The sequence below is a fragment of the Amphiura filiformis genome, chromosome 10, assembly GCF_039555335.1.
Source record: "Amphiura filiformis chromosome 10, Afil_fr2py, whole genome shotgun sequence".
In the NCBI taxonomy this organism is placed as follows: Eukaryota; Metazoa; Echinodermata; class Ophiuroidea; order Amphilepidida; family Amphiuridae; genus Amphiura; species Amphiura filiformis.
This window is the reverse complement of record NC_092637.1, coordinates 61,349,234-61,373,463: the sequence shown is the minus strand read 5'-3', so window position 1 is coordinate 61,373,463 and position 24,230 is coordinate 61,349,234. Positions and strand designations below refer to the sequence as shown.

The 24,230-nt window shown below is 36.4% G+C and overlaps 1 protein-coding gene and 1 long non-coding RNA gene across 2 annotated transcripts; one reads left to right on the top strand and one right to left on the bottom strand.

Moving 5' to 3' along the window:
• Positions 1-3,531: 3,531 nt before the first annotated feature.
• On the top strand, positions 3,532-6,893 carry LOC140163113 (uncharacterized). The gene is made up of 2 exons (XR_011860408.1): positions 3,532-4,161; positions 4,235-6,893. It is a non-coding gene; the product is annotated as an uncharacterized lncRNA (long non-coding RNA).
• Positions 6,894-11,807: 4,914 nt separating this feature from the next.
• LOC140163110 (sideroflexin-2-like) lies at positions 11,808-23,823 on the bottom strand. Its single transcript, XM_072186487.1, has 9 exons — positions 23,512-23,823; positions 22,888-23,058; positions 21,440-21,538; positions 19,778-19,853; positions 18,804-18,950; positions 16,193-16,259; positions 15,144-15,243; positions 14,457-14,504; positions 11,808-14,014 (listed from the first exon to the last, which is right to left on the bottom strand). Exons 1-9 carry the CDS (start codon positions 23,727-23,729, stop codon positions 13,915-13,917), a joined length of 1,026 nt encoding a protein of 341 aa, XP_072042588.1. The 5' UTR covers positions 23,730-23,823; the 3' UTR covers positions 11,808-13,914.
• Positions 23,824-24,230: the final 407 nt, after the last annotated feature.

Here is a 24,230-nt window from a genome sequence, read left to right as displayed (position 1 = left end):
AAATGTGCAGTAAAATTGCAAGGAAAAGAGTTTATTATTAGTCAAATCATTGAAATTTTTACCATAAATTGTGACTTGCATATCAGGTCTATAAATTATTGTGGCATTAGCCAACCCTTGTGGCAAAATAGTCTGAAATTGAGACCCTAAACACTCTCTGTGATGTGTGGAAACCTACCATTTTCCAGCAGTTTCTTCTCAAGGATGGTAACATACAGTGGCGGCGCCAGGAAATTTTTTTTGGGGGGGGGGGCATTAGGCAAAATCAACAAATTACCGCATAAAAAGTGAAAATTTTCGTAATTTTGGGTTTTTTCTGGGGGCAACAGCCAGTTCTGGCAGGGGGGCATTTTCCCCATTCCCCCTGGCACCTCCACTGATAACATATTGGGCTATTCCATTTAAAATCCACATTCCACCTGTGGAAGATTTTGAAATATATCTTCCACAGGGGGAGTATGAATTTCAAATGGAATGAATGTGTGAAAATTCAGGTTGATTCTATCTCAGAGGGTGTATGAAATTCAAATAGAGCTGCTTAATGTGTTAATTTCATTTGAAATCCTTACTCCCCTTGTGGAATATATTTCCAAAATCTTCCACAGGGGTAGTATGGATTTTAACTGGAACAGCCCATTACGGTTAATGGGCCCTCCCCTCCCCCACCCGGTCATGCATGAAGTAAAACTGCGGTAAGTCTTGCCATTCACATATTACATAATGACCACAAAGTATGTAAGTTTTCAACAATGAAACTTATTAATAAAAGTCTTTGTTTTTTAACAAGATTGGGGTATTCCAGTTGAAATCCATACACCCCCTATGGAAGACATGACCTTAATCTTCTATACAAGGAGTGAACATTTCAAATGGGGTTACCTGATTGGATTGCTTCATATCAAACCTACACCCCCTGTGGGGGAGATTACGGTCATGTCTTCCATAGGGGTGTATGGATTTCACCTAGCCAATTTTGTAAGGAGAAAAAGTTGCAAGCTACAGCAGCCTTTTTTATCATCGGAATATATATTATTTATTGCACTTGCATTGCAAACAACAAACAAGTAAAATATAATATAATGGAAAATTCCTTTTTAAAAATGTGCATATAGTAAGCGTTCAAAAAATATTATTTTAAACAAGTTCTGATGGCACGTTGTGAGGACTATGCTTAAATTATAAAAAGAGTTTGGCATATTACGATACACTATAAACACAACAGAGTGACGCAGCATGGTAGGTAGAATTTAATGTAAAAACTTAAATTTTACTGTAATCAAAGCACTTCAGGCTTAGTCTTTATATTTTAGTACACCATTGGGCATTACAAACATAAAAAAAGTAGAAATTCAAGAAAAAGGGCGGGCGCTGCCGTGGACTAAATCACACATGGCTTTAATCTATTAATTTGCAACTGATTTGACCATAGCAAGTCGATTTAAAGCATGTTTTTCTTAAATCCTGACATAAAAAAACTGCTTTTACACATCTGCAGGAAACAAAACTTATGTAATTATGGTGCGTTTTATTTTTAGCCTTTTCCTGGTCAATTTGTAACTATTGTAATTACTGTTTTGTAATATGTATATTCTATACTGCGCCAAATAAGTATCCTTACACTTGGAAAAATAATCATAATTTCAAAAGTGAACCATATTGAGGGAAATTTGTTTTTTTAATAGATGCGCTATCTAATCTTGCACATTTTAACACCACATTGAATCCAATGTGACCCCAAGAAGTAAAGTTACAAGCAATTGAATAGACGAAGGTCCAGTTTTAAAAGTGACATATTGTCCTATACAAGGCGCAAAAAGATTCCAACAAGCGCAACAAAGAGATAACACAGTTTCTTCAATGAAGCGTTGTTTCAAGCAGTTTGATTTCAGTTTTACTTCTGTACTTTTCATAACTTTCATTTTATTTGTCAGCTCTTTTGTTTCAGTTTTTTTTTTTACTTTTGTTTCAAATCAAAGGCATGCACAAATCTGCCATTCACAGGGCTGCCAACTAGTACGAATTTTCCGTATTTCGTACGGAAATTGGTCAAGAATACGGGAGTACGGATTTGTGTACTAAAATACGTTTTTCAAAAAGTTTGATATATGTATTAAAAGTAAGGCTATTCAGAGATTTTCACTGCTCGTATTTGGCAAAATACAGACCTGCCAACTGTCCCCCAGTCCCGCATTCCAAAGTTTAAAACCCGAAAATATGGAACGTGCCACATTTCCGTCCATTAATAAATAATATAATGTGCATGCACGATCCGAAAGTCGGTAGGAAAACGATGTCGGAATACATCTTGTAGACCTATTCTTTTGCACAAATTGAGCTAAATAGTAAACTAAATACCTTCAGAAGACATAGCATAGTAGCAGTTGCATGTTTATAATGAAAAATATTAATGTGCATGCACAATCCGAAAGTCAGGAAAAATTGTGTTGAAACCATCTTGTAGGCCTTTTTAAAAATTTGTTTTATTTGTATTTTATTGGGTTTTTTTATTAACCATCTAACTGCTACATCCCGTGCTACATTATGCTATGTCTTCTGAAGGTATTTAGTCAACTATTTAGCGCTATTGGTGCAAAAGAATAGGCCTACAAGTTGGTTTCCGACACCGTTTTTCTTTCGACTTTCGGTTGATGCATGCACATTAAAATTAATAGTTAATAGGCCTACAAGAGTCATATATCTCGAAATGGTGCATGCACATTATTATTTTTCATTAACCATTCAACTGCTATGACAGGTTATGTCTTGTGAAGGTATTTAGTTAACTCTGTAGCTCCATGGTGAAAGGAATATTTAAGCCTACAAGATGGTTTCCTACATTGTTTTTGCTCATGACTTTGGCACATTGGAGTGGGGGTGGGTGGGTGGTCCGGAGGGGGGGGGTGGTCCACTTAAATCAATGAATTATTAGTTTTAAATTGGGCTTCACATATGTGTAAGTCAGATGCATAGGTTATGTAATAAAGCCACTGCAAAAGTTTAAAAAATACTTCGTACATGGTTAAGTATACGGGAGTGGACATTTCAAAGTGCTGTAACTTGGAAATGGAAGCTCTTTGAAAATTAGTGTTTCTCATGAAAACATGCTGTTTTTAGGGTTTCAAACAGGTTTGGGAATGATAAAGAGCTGGGGCTTGAACACCCACCCACCAGGGCGCTGCCCCTGTACTTTTTTACATGTGTCTAGTGATATCTGTGCAAAAGCGCCCACAACGGCGACCTCTTGTGATTTTTTTTTTTTATGCGACTTTTTTTTTTTTTTTTTAATTTAATCCTCTCACTACAGTGCTGTGATTAAGCCAAAAAAGTTGTTTCTCAGGAATATTGATTTTGAGATATAGCCAGTAATCCCTTTCAACTTTCTTTGTATTTTATTGTTTTGAGTAACACTAAAATGCCTATATCTTGAGAACCGTAAGTATATTTTCAAAATACGGATTTTGTATGCAAAATACTGATTTTGAGGTTGAAAAATACTGAAATGTGTTTTTCAAAGTTGGCAGCCCTGCATTCACCACTCTCAAACCAGATGTCTAGTCCGTGGAGTTTTGAATAGGCCAGTTTGTCACTTTTAAAACGGGACCTTCGTCTAATCAAATGCTTGTAACTTTGCTTCTTGAAGTCACATTGGATTCAATAGGGTGTCATAATGTTCCTGATTAGATAGCGCATCTATTAAAAAAACAAATTTACCCCAATATGGTTCAGTTTTGAAATTGTGATTATTTTTCCAAGTGTAAGGATACTTTCCTGGCGCAGTATATTATCATTCTTTTAATTCTTTTTATGACATTATTTGTGCCATGAGTTTACTTCATACACAAAAGCTGAAAGCAATTGTAATGAACAGTATTTTATTTAGCTTTAGTCTTTACTCACCGAATAATATAGGCTATTTTCCGTGCAATTTCTCTCTATTTTTTTTTTTGCTTTTTGTCATGTAATTTGCCATTTTCACACAATGCAGAGGGTGACTTGTCTACCTGTCATTTTGGACGGGCAACTTGATTGTAATAGACAGGTAAACATCAATTTTTAGGTATTTACTGCCTCAATGTACCTTAGCTGGCAAATCAATTGACCAGGCCAGACAGGTCATCACCATGCTGGGTCACTTGGTAATCAATTGACCAGGCCAGGCAGGTCATCATCCTCCTGGGTCATAAACCTCACTGCCCCAACCTTAGCTGGCAAATCAATTGACCAGGCCAGGCAGGTCATCACCATGCTGGGTCACTCATGAATCTCTTGCATGCTTTTGTACATAAATTTCCAGTTTATTGTAAATAGAGAAACTATTAATCTTATTCTATCAGTATGTATGTGTAGTAATGGGATATTCCAGTTGAAATCCATACGCCCTCTGTGAAAGACAGGACCTTAATCTTCCACACAGGGAGTGTGAATTGCAAATAGGGTTACCTGAATGGGTGATTCCATTTGAAATCTACACCCCCTGTGTGGGAGGTCAAGGTTATGTCTTCCATAGGGGGTGTATGGATTTCAACTGCAATAGCCGCCCTATGTAACCATTTTGTACAGTATTTAGGATTTGGTTTGATGACTAAAGTGGGTATTATTTGTTGTGAAAACTAATTTAAATTGTAACAATGAAAGATGCATGATCAAATCAAATCAAAGTAACTTTTATTTCAAAATTCTTGACATATTAAAAAGTGAAAAGGAGGAGGTGAATAGAATGCCGGTGAGGCATGCAATACCTCACCCACATGAGATAATTCAAAATTCAAAGCAATCAAACAAACAAGGTTTTGTACAACTATAACACAAAATGCATATTTACCATATTTCCTACAAGGAAAGCAAGAAATTTTTATACATGGTATTTCTTATTTTGGAAGTAGAGCAACATTTTCCTCCAAATCTTTAGTATAGGAACATCAAAATTTAATTTTAAGAATGGTATAATAGTTCAATACAATCATTTATAGAAAGTAGCTTTGAGTGTTCTGTGATTTGGGTGCTATTTTACATTGATCTTCAGAACATTTAAAAAATTTCTTAAAATATTGTCATCCTGAGTTTGAGTTGAGATTGTTGGAAGTCTATTGGTCATCAAAGATAGATAATTATCTTCAAATTGTTTTATGTAAGTTAATGTAACACTACTCTTTTATAATTTATAAAATAACTTATTTTATAAAATCAGGAAAGTTGAGAAAGAACTTTCCTGGATAAAATATACTACATGTACATGTTAATTCTATTTCTGTGTGCACTGGAGATCATGCAATTGAACAAAACTTTATACACAATGCCCGTAATGGTATTGTATACATTGCAATTATGTTACTTTTTTAATATATAACTAAAGAACTGTGTAATATCAGGCCTAAATATTGTTGTATTGGTATAACAGGCTGAAAAAAAACAGGGTAGGTAGTTGGGGATTTTTTTTTTTTATAATTTTGTTTTTTAAAGCCATATCATAACATTTGCTGGGGAGAACACCCTTAAACAAATGTTAAATTCTGGTTTTTACACGATTGTTTTAGTTTTAGTAAAAAAAGATATTCTGCAAAAATCAAGACTTAAGTGTAGTTTTGTCAAAATCAGAGATTTTGAATAAAACGCAGGAACTGTCATTTTATTATTACGATGGAAATATTAGTCTAACACGTATGCGATAACAGAGTACATACACGGCATGCGGGACATACATACACACACACATATCAGAGGGTCGTACCGTATTACAACCGCTAGAGTAACATACATTGACGCTAGTAGTAAATTCCAATTTTCTTTGCTTTACCTCACTTGTTCGGCTCAAAATTAAACGGGGTCATATCTGACAGTAAAAGTTAACATTTTATGGAAAATAAATATATAATGTATTTTACAGAAATGTCATAATATGGCTTTAAGCTCATTCAAACATGTACTTTTTCCACGCATCCATAGACATGTTGTATAATCATTGACCTTTAACCTCATTAAAAATTACTTTACTCCTACATTTTCCAAAAATTGACACAGGAAATATTTCATATTTTTTGTCAAAATATAAACAATTTCTGTTGAAGTATATTTTTAAGTCGGGTTACGCCAATACAACAATATTTTAGGCCCTATTAATGAAGACTACACCTGAAATTGTTCCATTTGAAATGTGTTTTTGAAATAAAGTTGAGTGAAAACAATTGGGTGTATCGAGATCGAGGGGTCAGAGACACAAAGACGTAACTCCCAGTTTTTGCGAAAATAAGATTTTGATATCAAAATTTTCAGAAAAAGGACTTTCCAATAAACACATAAAAGTAACTTCATTTAGCACCCATTGAAATCAACGGGTAGTGAAATATACACTAAACTACATAAGTCAATGTGGACTATTAAACTCATTTTTCTCCAAATGGCCAAAATGGAGTTACGTCTTTGTGTCACTGAGCCCTCGATATTTAGGTCAAGACTTGTCTGTTGAATTGTACAAATTGTCTTTAGAAAAGCTTTTATTGTATAGTTTTAAACTATATAGGTTATAATTTCATTGCATGTGTCATTCGAATAAACACTCACAATGTAAGGTACCGGAATTATACCTAACTTTAGTCGGAAATTCAAGCCATACAGTTGTTTCAGTTGTAGATTGTAAATAAGCACAATTTGGGAAATTTTAAAATGAATCTTTGGATAGTATTAAATTGATATTTTTAAAGTCTTCAAGTTGGATGAGACATAAAATTTTGTGGGTGTTAAAATGGGAGGGGGAGGTGTTACTTTCTTACATCAAATAAACTCATTTTGTTTGTTATTTTGTTTGTAAGAAAATGTGATTACAAAAGAAGTAAATGTATACAAAGATTTTTAATTGCCTAATATTAAATCATACTTGTTATGATAAATGCTGGAAATTTGTGTCTCTTCAATTGTGTATTGTCTTTAATTATCCTAGACGCAACGTTCCCGGAACCACCGCTAGGTGGCAGCACACGACGAAAGCTTTGATGGAACACCTTAATTACTTTCATATGTAAAAACCAGGTAATGCTCTGAGATGCCCGAGATATGTTAGACTGCTCTGCATTCCCCATTTTTTGAAAAACAATTTATACCTTTCCATGCATAATACACAATGTACATAATACATCTCCAGTGACTGCCCTGCCCTGCCCAGAGAAAAGAGGGACTGCTCTAGTTGAAAATGACCTGTGTGACCCACCATATCTTAACACATAGACTCAACCTCTTTCGTCTCAAATCTGAGATGAATGTTAATGAAGTAAACATCAATGTGGGTGGTATATCTTAACCAATAACAGATAGGCAAGCATACAATCATACAAGCATTAGCCCAACCCACTGTGTTCACTGAACCCAACCCACGTGGGGTAGCTCTATCTGGGTCAGGTAACATAAACCACAAAATCTGTGCATAAACAACCAAGACTGCATTTTTAATGAGGTAACATCATACCCAGTATTAGAGTGCATAGTTCATTGTGTATTCTAAATATAGTAGACCACTTTTCTCATGGATGGTCGAGCTGTTGGATCAGAACAGGATTGATTTTCCATGGTCAGAGGGAGGGAACGGTGGTCTACTACAGTAGACTAGAGATATCTATGATGTAGCCACAATTTTGACATTGTAGCGCATGGAATGCCTTAGAATGGGTTGGAAACGCTGATAAATATACGAAACAGCATAGATCTGGGCCAAAAAAGTGCATTTAGTCGACTGATCTAATAGATCCGTGACGTCACGGGTCTATACATGTACAGGTAGCCGGGTATAGCCCCCTTCATTTGGCCAGACGCCACCAACGGCATCTATCTCTAGTTGCGAAAAACTCTGGGTGTGGTATAGATGAGTTGACTTCTGACCTCAAATGCCAAATTTCCATTGTTTTAGCCTGGCAGTAAGGGCGCGCATCATATTTTGTTCAGGGCTCGTGTTTTAAAAACTCCTGCCACATCACAATAAGGCTATTTTAGTTAGTTGAACAGTTTAGTGGTTGCATGGGGTTCACTCAAGCATATCGATATACAAGTCCCTTGCCTTTGTTGATAAACATTGAGGTCAACTAATCTATAGGTGACCAGCTTCCAAGAAATGAGCGTAAAGTCACAAGATGGGAGTTCAGAGGTGTTAACTGTTGAGATGATGTTCTTTGTTTGAAGACACCTGTATTGACTGTGGTATGTCCTTTGTGAATGGGGACACAACTTAATACAGGTAAACACAAAACAGCAAATTAACATTATTTACAAAGTTATTACGAGATCTAGAATGAGCGTTTATGGCGTTTTGATAGTATTTTTTGTGGGACATGAGAGCACCTCAGACGTATTGAATTGCATTCTGAATACTGAAGCATGTCTTTCTGATATCAAATAATTTTCATTTTTTGAAATTCACGATATAATACAAATTTTATGACAAATTATTAAAATTTGATATTTTTCAAATTTTTGATATATAACAGTCCTCAAGTAAATTTTTATCTAATGTCAAAATTTTCAATTGATCGTCGTCTTTTCATCCCACCTACACTCACATCCCACTATACACTTTAAGTATAAATCATCAGATTTATAAAGTTTACTTCAAGTACTGTTAAATATCAAAAATATCAATTTTTAATGATTTGCCATAAAATGTGTATTACATTGCGAATTTCAAAAATCAAAATTATTTGATATCAGATAGAAGGACATTCTTCGTATTCAGAATGCAATTCGATATGTCTGATGTGCTCTAATGTCCCACAATAAATACTGTCCAAACGTTCATACCCCTTCCCTTAAACAAATCCAATAAATAGGTGATGTTGACATACCTCAATGACATTTCGTGCTGTACATGCTGTATCACAGCACTTTCTCAAATTGAATGACCAGCTTTGACCGTAGTCGTCTGTTGCTTTCTATTTGTAGCTGACATAGGTGGCGCTGTTTGTAACTGATCATAATTAAGCGGAAGGAAGTAGTTGCGACAATCCCTGTTGAGTGTATTAGCCTGCCCCCTCTTTCTTATCCAGATGGATTCTTTTATGAGGTCGGGTTTAGTGTAGTGGTCTTCTTACTCGCTTCTCACCACTGTGGCCGCGGTTCAACTCCCCGCGGTGCCACATGTGAGTTTGGTTGCCGATCCATGCAGGTTTTTCTCCGGGTGCTCCGGTTTTCCTCCTGCATCTAAAATCAGACCTCTTCCCATATCTCTGTCCCGTCATATCCGAATGGCATCCCTTGAATTTAGTAGCCTCTGAGCACTACTGGGTTTAGCCTGGCTTCGGCCGAATGTTATAAATAAATAAATGTGTCAGTTACTAATAGCGCCACCTACGTCATCTACCAATATAGCTTGATAACCATAATGCAAAGATATTCTTGATTCAGTATTTTAACTCATCCAAAGCGGTATTTATTTCAGATTTGGTATTTTGTCATACACACAATAATTTAATTTTCAAACACTCTACAAAGATCTACAAATCTATACAATATTCAACCATAATGTGGCACAAGTTATTACATTATTATGTTTTGATGGATCCAAGTTGTGATAATATTGGATCCAAAACATAATGATAAAATTGGATGCTTTACGCCCAATATTTATTGGTCTCGCTATGAGTTTTAAAATATTCGACTCGACTACGTCTCGTCCAATATTTTAAAACTCATAGCTCGACCAATAAATATAGGCTCAACCGATCCAATTTTATATCAATATTGTATTTTAAATGATTATTTTTGGGCTCGAGCAAACTGGCATATTAAAATTTTGAGAGAAAAAAAAATCAGGACTCAGCGGGTATTGAACCCAGGTCGCTGGATTACCTGTCCAGAGTCTTAACCACTGCACTCTAGACAGGTAATTTTTTCTCTCAAAATTTTCATATGCCAGTTTGCTTGGATCCCAAAATCATCATTTAAATCGTAATTTCTCGGGCTTACATCATTTATTGCCGATCCTCGCATATATTGATTGTGTCTTGCATAGTCTTGCGCCCTAGCTGAAGCATATAGGCCGCCTTCATTAAACAATATTGTATTTTGACCACAATGCAGACAGCAACAGAAAGATAAGAACCAGCAGGCAATAGCTGCATCATTTAGCTCAGTTTTAAGGCCTGTATACACATTTAGGTGACAAAAAAAAATCCTGTTCTACAAGCCCAACCGACTCAGAATTTGGTGTTTCAGAGATTTTTTATTTTTATTATTCTGCTAAAAGCACGTAAAATCAGCTGTTTTGGGGAAAAATTTATTGATTTTGGCTGAACATTTTTAGAAAATATGTTTGCAAAAATTCATCAGATTTCTTTCAGATTTTGGTAATATTTCAGGGTAATTTTAGCCTCCAGAAAGAAAGAAAAAAAACAAAAAACGCCAGACCAACTGACCCTACTTGAAAGATCTGTCAGCCCATAGAACAGGCGTTTTTTTAATCACCTTATGCATGTAATTTTTACCTCCTTTGGAATGTTTGCCTGTTATGCTGCTGTGTTCTCTATTTTCATATATGCAATACCATTCTTAAAGAAACTACTTACTTATTAAAACCCGAATTCTTGTTTTGAAAAGTCACTATTAAAAAATATTACAGTTCCAAGCAGTATTTCAGATTTGGCATTTTATCATACAAAAATACTATGTAACATGATCTGATCCCACATATCAAAGTTGGAATTTAGACAAATTAATGTAGTTATTAGAATTTCTAAACTTGCTCAGTATTTACGCTCACTGATGTTAAAATCCCCATATCCCTGGATGCAAAGTTACGATTTTTGTATGTGTTCATTTTCTTATGTGTGCCAGTACAATTACCAAATAGGGTGCAACTTGATAGACTTGAGTCCAGTCCTCATTTATGGAGTTTAGGGTTAGGGCTTAGGGTTGGGGTAGAGCAGTCATGTAACAAGACCAGCAGAGTTTGCACCCTATCATGTGTGCCATTGTTTCTTGCTCTCTGTTTTTGCTTTATCTCTATTTCATTATTGCCAACTTTGATCTGAGTGGATTAGATTGTGTCATGTGTGTGACCAGTTGCATCATAAGGGTGCTTTATAAAATATGCATGAAATCATGCATGAAAAAATAAAAAATAAAAATCAGGACTTATTTTAAGGTGGTAGGGGCGAAGAATCCAGTTACTACACTGGAATTTCAGTGACTCGAGACAAGCGGTACATTATTTATGATAGTAGCACACCGTACCCTTTTCCAGCAGTGCTATAATTTCCCATATTTAAATTGTACAATGCAATATGAACTGAATTGTGGCTTTGTAAGAGAACTTTCAATAAGAGAACACTTTTAATTATAGCAATAAGTGCAAACAGATATGTACCACATACTTGACCGATAACAGATTTTTGAGACAGATTGATGTTGTAAACATATAAGTGGGTGTAAAACCAATACCCTTATTTTGAATTTGCAAAGACAACTACTCTGACCTTCACCTCACATACAAAACTAAACCAGATCATTCCCACCTTTTATTATAATAGTTTTAGTGACAAGAGATATGTACCATATATGACTGATGTTTGAAACATGTCAATATGAAGGACCTAGTTGGTTAAAGCTAACATAGTTTGGATTTTGATGGAAAAAGGAAAGAAAGAAGGAAAGAAAAAAAAGAAATAATGAAAAAACAAAGAAAAAACAATGAAGAAAAGAAAGAAAGAAAGAAAGAAAGAAAGAAAGAAAGAAAGAAAGAAAGAAAGAAAGAAAGAAAAAGAAAGAAAGAAAGAAAGAAAGAAAGAAAGAAAGAAAGAAAGAAAGAAAGAAAGAAGAAAAGAAATGCATAGTAAGAAGAAGAGAAAGAATGAAAGTAAGAAAAAGAAAGAAAATAAGGAAGAAAGAAAAAAGGAAGAAAGAAAGCAAGACAAAAATGAAAAATAACGTATAGGAAGTAATCAAGGCTATCATACAACAACAAACTGCCAAACACAGTCTATAAATCTAGACACATACAATGACCATCTACCTTGCTCCCTCAGACCCATGAAATTAATTACCCAATTATCTGCCATGTCCCTATATATGTAGATCAACTCTTGTCAAAGGTAAAGGAATTGAAGTTGGTGACAGATTTATAGATAAACAGAGTTGATGACAAGTTTGAGACCAAGACAGATAGCTATAAGAGCACACCCCCTACCTATAAGAGCATTTTGGTGGGTGCTACTAGTTTGTAAGAATATTCGCGGCTTACGCCGCTCATACTCTTACTACTACTAAGAAAACGTTATTTATGATAAGAAAAGAGGTAACGCTAGAATGTACCTCATTTCTTAACATCCTTGCCCCTATAATATACATAACTTTTGTTACCAGTGTGTAGATACTTTTTTAGAAAAATGCAAAGTTAGTCACAAAATTTATCAGGGTATGCAATATCCTTTTTCTGCCGAAAGCTTTTTTTAACCAGGGACTGCCTTTTGAGGAGACCGAGAGTAATCACTCTACTGCTCTCTTTAAATCTGATATAGGAGAGTGATTTTTAGGTCTCCTCATATACAGTGTTCGAAATATGCCTCAAAAAGTTACAGGCCACCCGGGCTTGACCTTAAACAGTTACCGGCCAGCCGTGCCGGCAACTAGATGCCAGTCAGAAAAGTTACTGGCCAGGCCAAAAAGTTACAGGCCAATGGCCGGCTGACCGGCCCTATTTCGAACGCTGCTCAGTTAACCATTCTCTCCTTACATTCTATTGTAAATTACTCTAAACATGCAGCTCTCATTAAAGGCTCCAGAAGAGCTATTTAATGCTCTCCTGCAAATTCCAAAAGATGGTCCCTGTTTTAACCTCATCTTGGATCAAACTCTAACATGAAAGTATTATCTCAAATGTGATTTTCCTTTCGTTGTGAATGGTCACATATTATTAACACTCACAATTAAATCTATAATCTATACAATAAGCTATTCCAATTGAAATCCATACAACACATGGAAGACATGACCTATAATCTCCCACACAGGGGTGTAAATTTTAAAAGGAATCACCCATAACCCCATTTGAAATTCACACTCCCTGTGTGAAAGACTAAGGTCATGTCTTCTACAGGGGGTGTATGGATTTTAACTGTAATAGCCCAATATTCAGTCATATCTGGTACTAAGTTATTACAATGATATTTTGGTTCATTATCACAACAGTACTGTACTACTTACATACACTACTCTAACATTAATATTTCAGTTATGGTATGTGTCAAATTGTTTCATAATGCTCAATCTTTGGCTATATCTGAATCAACAGCCCTCAGAGCCATAACCTGCCAGGCACACCCCTGCATGAGCAACTTAAATTGTGATGGCATGTGCTGACACACCATCTAACAAACTTTTATGCCCATGCTTGATGCTTCCCAATATCTGGAGTCGCTTCAAGCATGTGACATCAAAATGCATATCTGTGAGAGAACATTCCAATTATTGTACCTCCTTTATAAACAAGACTAGTGTATTATGCTGTGATTCTGTTAACCCTATGAGAACTACCTGCCGATTGGTCAAAAAGAAGTTTTCATTATCAATTGGACCAATCAGTAACATTGTTAGAATAATTTCACCACACACAAAAATTGGGGTGAATTATTTGCAAAGCTCCATTCTGATTGGTGATTAAAATGAAGATATCATGTAATTGACCAATCAGAGGCCATGTTAGATCGGCAAGGGGTTAACAGTGCTCGTCTTTTAAGGCTACACAGCCTAATCCATGCAGTGTCAACTTCACAACCAAACTCAAAGCGACAAAAGGTATAAATATGTATATCATCCATTTTTGGAAGTGCTGAAAAATTGCCAAAAAAGCCAGATGTGATATTTGCACCATTATCCACAGAGCTATAAGGAGTCCAAGTACTACTATAATGTTCCAATTTCTTTGATCTGCTCATAATATGGTTATAATCCCTTATTGAAGTACACCCTCTGGATAGCGTTGCCATATTTGTTGTAAATTTCTTCTCTTAGGTCTGGTTCCAGCTTGTCAACTGCTATGGAACTGAAAGGAAAACACATCAATGAAATTAAGGTAAATTCTTAAAAGTTCCTGCAATCTTATTGGTACTTAGGCGTATGATATGACACAATATAACACACTTTAGCACATGCGTGATGACACAATACACGCTATTTGAACCAATCTGAGGTGTATAGCAACAACGGAACTACTATTTGACTATATATTTATTTGAATTGAAGTGTTTATGAGAATAAAGGTATTGTTTTTAACCGCAGTCATGCATCTATTGTCCATTGTATTACGCGACATCATTATTTTTGGCTTAAAAGAACTTGGCTTCACCTCGTTGTTTTACTTAGAATAATGATGTCGCCCGTGTTATATGAGACGATAGATGTACTCCAGCAGCTAAAAACAATACCCTGAAGTATGTGAAGCGGATGATGAACTGGAGTACATCTCTACCATTGGTTTTACTTACGCTTTCTGTGGGAAAAGGGCACAACCAACTGGAACCATAAGAATGAGTCTGAGGAAAAAGATACAGAGAAAGAGATAAGAGTTTCAAACTTAAAAAAACCCAAAATATTAATCACGGCTGTGATAACATTGAGCTAGAGTATGAGACTGAATCCCTAAATTAGTTCTTCTACACAGCTTCCGTGCATCGTAAAATTTAAGGGGACGCGCAGACGTGCAATAATGCGACCTCTGCTAAATGTTATAATATAATATTTGAAATGTCCCACTATAAGATGAAAAGGATTAATTTGATCTTGTTGAATGATTTAAGTATTATCATTTGGGTTACATACATGTAGTAAGGGCGCTATCATTTTCTTAGCAAGGGGGGGGTCCCAAATTTACAAAAAGTTGGCATCAATAAAATTGCGACCCTCCTATTTTGGCAACAAAAATTTTATGACCCCCCCCCCACCAACACCGATACACCTTACCCCCTAAACAGGCTAAAATTGTATTGAAATCAGTCTTTTTGAATAAAATAAACACACTATCTATGGTTATCTTGGGACTCCCTATATTTTGGTCATCAAAAATTTTATGACCCCCTATTTTTCTTTCCAAAAATTTATGACACCCACCCCCAGTATATTTGTGACCCCCCTTCCAAAGAAAATGATAGCCCCCTGAGTGCTTCCTGTCTTACATTGCACCACTAGCCAGTGTTTGGAAATACACATGAGACCATGTAGCCCGTCTGAACCAGTTATATCTTAACAGCCTCTCCATCACAATAGGAAGACCACCTGCAAAGAGGAAACAAAAAGACAGAATAAATACTGCCATGCCTTGAGGATAATAATTCTTGCTTCGCAAGGTTTTTCTTGCGTAAAAAGAACCAGTTGACCTGGTAAAGCATCAATAAGAATCAGTGGCACCTTTAGAGGTAGGGCAACGGTGAGGAAGTCATCTTTCAAGGGGGGGGCAAACTTTGACGAAGATTGGGCTAAAAGTACTAAAAAAGCCTAAAATTCTGAAATATCATTTATATGACCAGCATCCCTGAGGCTACGCCCAGGGGCGTAGGCTGATTTCTTGGTCAGGAGGGGCAAAATAAAATTTTGGGGCACAAAAAAAATGTAGTTGCATCATACAATACATATACTGGTTTTGTTTTTTAGAGAGGCTTTATTGGGATGATAAGCGCGTGTAACACCCAAAAATTTTGTATTTTACACTATTTTCGCCCATGATTGGGATGAAAAGGGCTTCATTGGGACAATGTGTGCACGTAGCTAGCAAATTTTTATACTTTATACTGTTTTGGCCCATGATCGGGCTGAATTTTGGCGGAAAAGGGGCTTCTTACCCCTTTTCTTTTCCTTTGCCCTCCAGATTTCCTCTTTCATTTTTTTGTCAGAGGGGCACTTTTTTCTTTCATTATTTGTCAGGGGGGGCACTCTGCCCCCCTTGCCACCCCACTGGCTACGCTACTGGCTACGCCACTGATTAAGAATCATTCTTCTTTAGTGCCTGTGATCAGCTTCTACAGTATTGAAAGGATAATTGTCTCACATATGAATTGTACACAACAATTATCTAGTCAACGACCTGGTATAGCTATTACCAGATAATAGCTTCTACCTGTCACAGACCTGCATGGTGAAGGGATTGGCTGTAGTTAGTCGGTTAGGCCATTGTTACAGGTCAGGCAAATGTAGCCAACAATTGGACATATTTTCAAACCATACTTACACATTCCAGGTACTGTCATGGAGATTCTGGAAAGTATAACTTGAACAATTCCTTTATTTGCTGCTTTCTGAAAAGATGATTGAATACAAAGATCATCACAGCCAGAGACAAACATTCATTATCAGAACAAAAGGAGCTTGCACATCAATGGTTACTTGTGTAAAACATGCAGGCTCCAAGTCCACACTCCCCATGTGAAAGATTTTGAAAATATCTTCCACAGAGGAAGCATGAATTTCAAATAGAATTAGCACTTATCCAACTCTATTTGAAACTCACCGTCCATCTGTGGAAGATTCAGGTTGAATCTTTCTTAGTGGGTGTACAACATTCAAATGGAGCTGCCTAATGTGTTAATTCCCTTGGATATTCATACTCCACCTGTGGAAGATATTGTCAAAATCTTCCACAGGGAGTGTGGACTTGAAATGGAATACCCCATTGCACCTGTAGAGATACCGTAAACGTTCTCCTAATGGCGCACCTGGGCTCCTTTGCCTTGGGTTAAGGGTTTTCCGTCGTCACCCGATTCGACTCGACTATTGCGCCTCTTTTCAACGCGTGCGTACTCCGCGTCGTGCTCGGCATTGCGTTGCAGACATCGCAGAGAACGATGCGTGCTGTGCGTGTCAATGCTATTTTTGCGCACCGGCGAAAACCAGGGCCACAAAATAAAGAAAACAATGTTTGCTGAGCGCAAGAAAGTGACCGCTTAAATATAACATGTAGCTCGATAGACCTACAAACCAAATTTTGCCAGCGTGCTTCCACTGATAACGGACCTGGACCCCTCCCCAAAGTAGGCTTACGACAGTAGGGTCCAATAGATGGTATGAAGTTATAGGCCTACTCACCAAACACAGAATCAAGTTGTTGTTTTTAACATTAGGCCTAAACGAGTGTTGGATACATTGGTCAATTCGTTTTAATAATATTTTGGCCTAAATGTTGGGTAACCACTACCGGTATATTATAGGCCTATTATTAAAGGTTATACGTTTGTAGAACGTTTCATAATGAAACGCACCACACGGCAAGTTTATAATCCAACATTTATTTATTATTTATTTTGTGTTATTGGGTAAAGACCTATGCCTACTACGTGCACTGAATTCATAATGCATGCGATATAGACAACACCATCAAAACTATTCAATTTCAAAAAAATGTGTCATACATTTACAAAAATAATATCATAGCCTATGGCCAAACGTTTTTCTACAGCTATAGGCAACCCAGTGTTTAACTTTGATTTAATTGAACTGCTATGTGATATGAATCCACCTCGAGATAATTCCGTATTATATAGTTTTTGTGACCAAAAACGTTTTCCTCTCGGTAAACGGCACTAAGCATGCTAAGTAGGCATATACCTATAAAAATTGTAGGCCTATTATAGTCAAACACTTCCGGCCATGGTGTCAAACGCTTCTCTTTAACATGTTTAATAAATCCTCTTTTTGGTCGATCGAGTCAGGCATATGTCAGGTGAACATGGTGAAAGCTGAAAATTCCTCACTTTGTGTAACTTGATAACTCTTTGGTCCAATATCTTTGCAGATTGCAGAATGGGAGTCTTTCTTACACCCGTTTATGGCCAAAATACACCAAATTAGTAAGAATATTAAGGCATGAAGTCTTAATAATCGACATCATTAGAATAATATTTCCTATTATGGTAACTTCTTAGGTAACTTTTTTTACAGTGAAAACTTTCCTGCGTAAACAGACAATTCCTTTTTTGTGGCCATATGCGAATGAACGCTTATCCGGCATCAGATCGCGTGTATACCAGCGCGTTGAGTACGCACTAAAATATACATGTACGCAATTAACTACGCATGGTGTCGCAGAAAAAAATGCATTTTTGACCTATTTTGGTCAATTTACGCGAAAACAAGGTCCGGTACCCCCAATTTTTTTTGCGCGATTTACAGAGCTTTTTATTTTTCATAACATATATAAAATTTTAAAAATGTTATCGATACAATTTTTTTCTACAACGCAAAAGGTTGTCTATTTTAAGAAAATTGCTGATTTTGCCATTGAAGTGTACAGAGATTTTTGGAAATGTACACTTTTTTAAAACGGCTGTAGCTCAAAAGTGAGGTCCGCACCCCTGTTTTTTAACTGATTTATTATCTACACATATTAATGTACAAAATATGTCAATTTAAAAAAATTTGATCGAATGGTTTAGTTACGACGGTAAACCCTTAAATTTCATGTACAAATAGAGAGCTCCCTCCTCTGAAATCCCAACAAGAATTAAGGTTCCGTGTCCTTATTTGCTGGTGGGAATTTTTACAGGAGGACACTTTTAGGTTGTGCCTAAAATTCCACTTATGTCAAGGGAGCCCATAGCGCCATTAGGCGAACGTTTCATATTAATTTACAGTACAGTTTTTTTTTTGTTCAATATGGGGATCTGCTGTAGGACAAGCAAACAAAGAGAGTTGCAGATCAGGTTTTGGAGCCCCGCCAAGAGCCTGGAAAATTTTGTACTTTTGAAGCAAAACTGAAGTAATTTAAGAGGTACAATGTAAGCGACTTTCTATCTGTGAACTTGTCTCTCTCAATTTTTATTTCCAATGCTACAAGTATTACTCACCTTAGATTTGCCTAATTCTTGACCCTGTTCATTGTAAACTGTGATTCCATGTAAAACTTCTTGTTGTCTCATCATAGGTATGTTGACACAGTTAGCTGCAGCAACGGCGACAAACGGAACATAACGGGCTACCAATGGTGGCGTTTTCTGATTTATAAGAAAAACATAATTATTAAGATTACAAGTCACTTTGGTTTTAATATTATGGTGATAAGATCATGTGTCACTTCACGCAGGTGGACTATACAATAATTGGAAGAATTATTGATGGGCACTACTGGCTTTCTTGCAGTGCCCCTGATTGGTTCATTACATGATATAATCATCTGATTAACCAATCAAAATATATCTTATAGATAAAGTATCTCAGCAATTTTAAGCTTAATCTCCTTTGATCCTACTGACTATTCTTACCATATCTCTGATTGGCTCAATACATGATATAGCCCTCTTTATAATCAATCAAAATAGTGCTGTCCGCTGGTAGTGCCCATGGCTTAAAATCATAAGAGAAATCACTCCAGCTACTTTCAAGTGATGACCAATGTTACTGCAACATCTAGTGCTTAATTGCCTAATGTGCAAAATAGGTGGTTGCTCATGTATCACAACACAAACTAAAGTCACTGATAGCTATCAATGGTCCAATATTGCATAAGAATAAATCATCTGGCCAAAAAAATGCAACTTCAGGGTTGCAAGATGACATCCTATGCCAAGAACAAAGCTTATCTACTTCTAAACTATGCTATCAATAAACGGCTAATTTGTCTCGGTTTACCCATACTTTACTCCGGGACTTGATTCTGGTTGCCATGGTTATATGTAGTATAGGAGACTGTAGCTATATTGAGCTCCATCCCTAAATTTTGTAAAATGGTCTTGGGTTGCAGCGAGCAGCAAAATTCTGTTAATTGTGCTGAGGCCTATGGCACTATAAATCCCCAAATTTATTATATGTATACTACACATACCTTGGTCAATGAGTTAAAACCCATGGCAACCAATAATGCACTACTAGTAGCTGTCACATAAGCCATACCAATCTGTCTGCAAAATATGTGAGAAAATTGTAAAATTATTCCATTAAATCTAGCAATGTTGGAGGACTTAATGTTTGTGAAATAGTTAGTGGACAGGCATATTTGATTGTTCTGTAAAATAATTTGCTTGAATACTAACATTGCATGGCAATGATATACAGTTGCAAATTACCAATTCTCTCAATTTATAATTTCAAAAGTTAACTGATGATATTCAGAATGCAAACATTTTCAATGTATCTCTATACTGCATTCCTATAATCTGGTCTTTTCAATTTTTGTGTGTAAATTCCCAATGTTGCCTTATGGTGGGTGCATAGTTAATCTTTGCGCATTGGTGGATATCTCTACAGATGAACACATACGAAGAGTTGAATTACTGTTGCTTACATCCATTTTTGACTTTTTGAGAAAAACACGTTTTTTTAACTGTGCAATAATTACTTGTTCGATTTGATTCATTTTGGTTTTGAACGAAGTGTTCATGGAAAGAAACTAAAAGAATAAGTTTGGTACAAATTTTTAGCCTTTGTATTTATTTTATTATTACCTTTATATCATGCCTTTTATGGATGTAAGCAGTTTTGCAAGGAAACTCATTTACCCTATTTCTAAAAAACATCTTTAATATCAGAGTTGAGCCCATCTGTTGGTATGGTATTATGTATCTTGATTAATGCTTTCAAAATCAAAATGAAAAATTTAAATATCTCATTTACTTTTTAATTATGATTTTTTTAATTAAATTCATCAAAATGTCATTTTCGCCATTTTTGAGTATTTCCGAGTAACATCTTTTGTTAATTAAAGTTAAATTTTTAAAACATGGTGACTCAAAAACAACTAATTTTGGTTTTGAAAGTTAAAGACTATTGATTGCTACCGTAAAACATCAAAAAAGTAAAACAACATTATTTTTCGGAAATTTTATAGCCGTTATAAGTCCGAATTTCCGGAAATTCCCGAAGATTTCCGAAAGGGAAAATTTACGATATCTCAGGAACGGAAGGCGGTATGAAAGTCAAACAAGCACCAAAATGTGTATTTTTATTGGCACTATAACTTAACATCAAAAACTCAATTTTGAAAAAATGGTCCCTAAGCAGTTTTGCAATTCAACTCTTACAGTACACCCAGTTATACCATGGTTGGGTTTTTGTGCTGCTCAACACCCATCATCTGACGATTTGGATACCGAGAGATTTTATGACAATGAGAGAGGAAGAGAAAAGATGCCACTCTTTGTCACATACTTGAAGACGATGCAGACATTGCATATGCATTTGTTTAGAAATACTGCACCCACTGGGTGTACCCAACATGCCAAGGGTGAAATAATTCACAAATTTGACTGAGACATCTGCCGACAGTGATGTCAAATTTTATTGCAGTGACGTCACTCACGGTGAGCAGAAAGACATCCTGCAATGTCGATAGACATGAGTCGATGGATACATATGTAGTATGAACCCACCATTAAGCACCAGGATACTAATTTAACCAATAATGTTAGGTATTATAGAAATGTTGTAATTTTCAAAATTACGGACTTCTGGAATACTGATATTACAAGCAAGAAACAAATTGACTTACTTGTTGGTAATAGTAGAGGCTGCATTCCTATTGGTGTAATTCACAAGCGCATTGAATGATTGGTTTACCCACTGCCAAAATACTACAGCTGGCATTGTCCTGTTACCAATTACACACAAAAACATTATAAGCTGTCCATACACATACATATACACATATTAGTTCCTCAAAATATCAAGAGCTATCTCAAGAACCACTTAACCAATACCAAGCTTGTTTGTACTCATTTTAATGTATTTTTCATGTGCAATTCAAATATGTGACTATCCACCATGAAGTGGTAGTAAAGTCAGCTCTAGATCATTTTCTGTTTATTGCAGATTTTGAAAGAATTCACTTTCAGCTTAATGACACCTCAACCAGCTTCATCTGACATCTGGAAGTGAAGTTATGGTTCATCAAAGGTCAAATTCCTACTATATTTTACATAGAAATCCATATACTGTTTTTGATTGTATCTCAAAATGGAAAATGCAGACTTTACGACCAGTTTGTGGTGGATGGGCACATATGGTCATGCAAATGTACAATTCTAAAATTCTGAAGGTAATGCAATTAAAAAAAGTAGTAAGTTGTCAGTGTCTAGTCACATCTGTCAAGCCTAATAGCACTACAACAACCAAGGCAAATTTAGTGAGTAAACAGTTGACTTTCCAGATTTTTGAAAGCAAAATTACAGTCATTTTCCTTTAAAGCCATAACTATAAAATGCCCTCTGCATCCTGGCTATGTTTTAAGGTAAGAGATAGGGTTTAGGGCGGGGGGCAAATCCTACACCCAATGACAGTAGCAGTAGCGGTAGCCTACAATGAATGACCCCCTTTCTTGAACAATTAGTCCTCAAAATTGAAATTTGTGCGTGCGTTTTGAGCAAAATAAATGAGTTTTGCCTATTTTGTACTGTAAAATTGGGTAAAAAGCTATTTTTGATTGTCAACGATGTGAAATTTTGGGCTCTTCCATACAAAATTTGTATTTTTTGACAATGCCAACACCGAATGACCGATAGACCCCTAGTTTCGTACGCTGGTGGGCACAGGTACGTCACTTTCATATTCGAGTGCCCCCTCTGGGTTTTTAGGGTTATGGTTAATGTTAGGGTGCAGAGGCCAGTAGGTAGTTTACAGTTATTCCCAGATTTTCCCCCAAAACATCATTAGATAGAATATACGGTAATTTTTATGACATGCCCCTAAAGTTAATTTTTTATTACTTCCGTGGTCCGAGCTATGCGCCAAGCGTAGAGGAGCGTACACACAGAAGAAATAAAACAATCACGCTAATTGGCTGATCAAAGCACTTGAAAACAAGCCGGTTGACCCATTGGTCGTTGGCGCGGCGCGTAGTAGGCGACCCTTTCACTTCTACGCGATCCCTATTCACCAGCGCGTACCCGGACCACGGAAGTAATAAAAAATTAACTTTATATGCACAACAATATTCCTCACCTGTAAAAGGTCAGCATGGCACCACCAAGGATCATACCACCTGGAACCTGGAATGACATTCTACCAAAGACGTTTTGTTTTTGGCCTGAGTCAGGATGAAATGCCGACATGTAGAGTTTCTGTGCGTACCACAGCTGCTCCTCTGTGGTGCCTGGTGGCTCAACACCTAACCTGTGTACAATCCGTAAATAAATTCATCAGGATTGCTAATAATTCATAATTTGCAAATGTTCTAGTGTACAAATCCAAATTTATTTCGGTGTAAAGATCATAAACATACCTCAATGACGTTGTGTACTACTTTCTCAAATTGACTGAGCAACTCTCACACTCCATGTCTGTTTCCTGTTGGTGGTATTTTGGAGTGAAGTAATTGGTCATAAATGTGGGGTAGGAAGTGGTTGCCCTCGTCTCGGCTGAAACCACATCAGACCCATAGGAACATACTGGTACACCCCAAAGACAAGCGCGGCATCAGTTGGCCCCGAAGGTCTATGGATGTCGGCCGCAGGTCACCACAGCTCAAATAGTAATAGTTGTGTGAATTGTGTGAACTTTTCATTCATTCATGAGTTACCTATTCATTTGATTAAATCCTGGACCTTTTGTATACAAGGCACTTACCTGTATTTATTCAGTAAATTCCTTGCATCTTCCAACTCCTTATCACTACATACGCCAAGTCTCATATCAGTGATGTTGAGAAAGTGTTTGAATCGCCCAATAAATGTTGACTGATTCCATCGTGGTACTCCAAGATCCAGCCGCCTTGTAGACTGATCCCACTGTGGAACTCCCAAATCAAGAGATGGCTGTGAGAGATGAAGGTCTTTGTCTGCCATAGTGATGATGCATCCAGAAAGTCTCCTTCAGCTTGGATACTGTAAAAAAAGGGTAAATGGTTTCAAGATCTTTTAATTTTCGATCCAGTTATGAGAAGTTTCTATAGACTGTTTGTTAATGAGATTAATTATTCCTTCATAATTTCATCTAACAGCTCAAATATAAGTGTCTGTTTATAATTAATTCTATTACCTCCACGACCCATTATTCAAAAATCGTGCACTATGATTTGTTGAAACGCATCACATAAAAGACCTTTAATTAACAATAAAGTGGCCAGGGCAACAAACTTTATGTTCTTCTCTCATAATAGCGTACTGCAAAGCGCGATTAGCGCCGTTACACATCTACGTAAAGCTTAACGCTTGGTTACGTGTTCCATATTTCTGCAAAACATGTTGTCACTTACGCTTTGGCTACGCATACGCGCTCCACTGGGCGAGGTAAACAACTTAATGGCCAAAACAAAGATGAACCAGTGCTTCACGTCCAAAGTCATT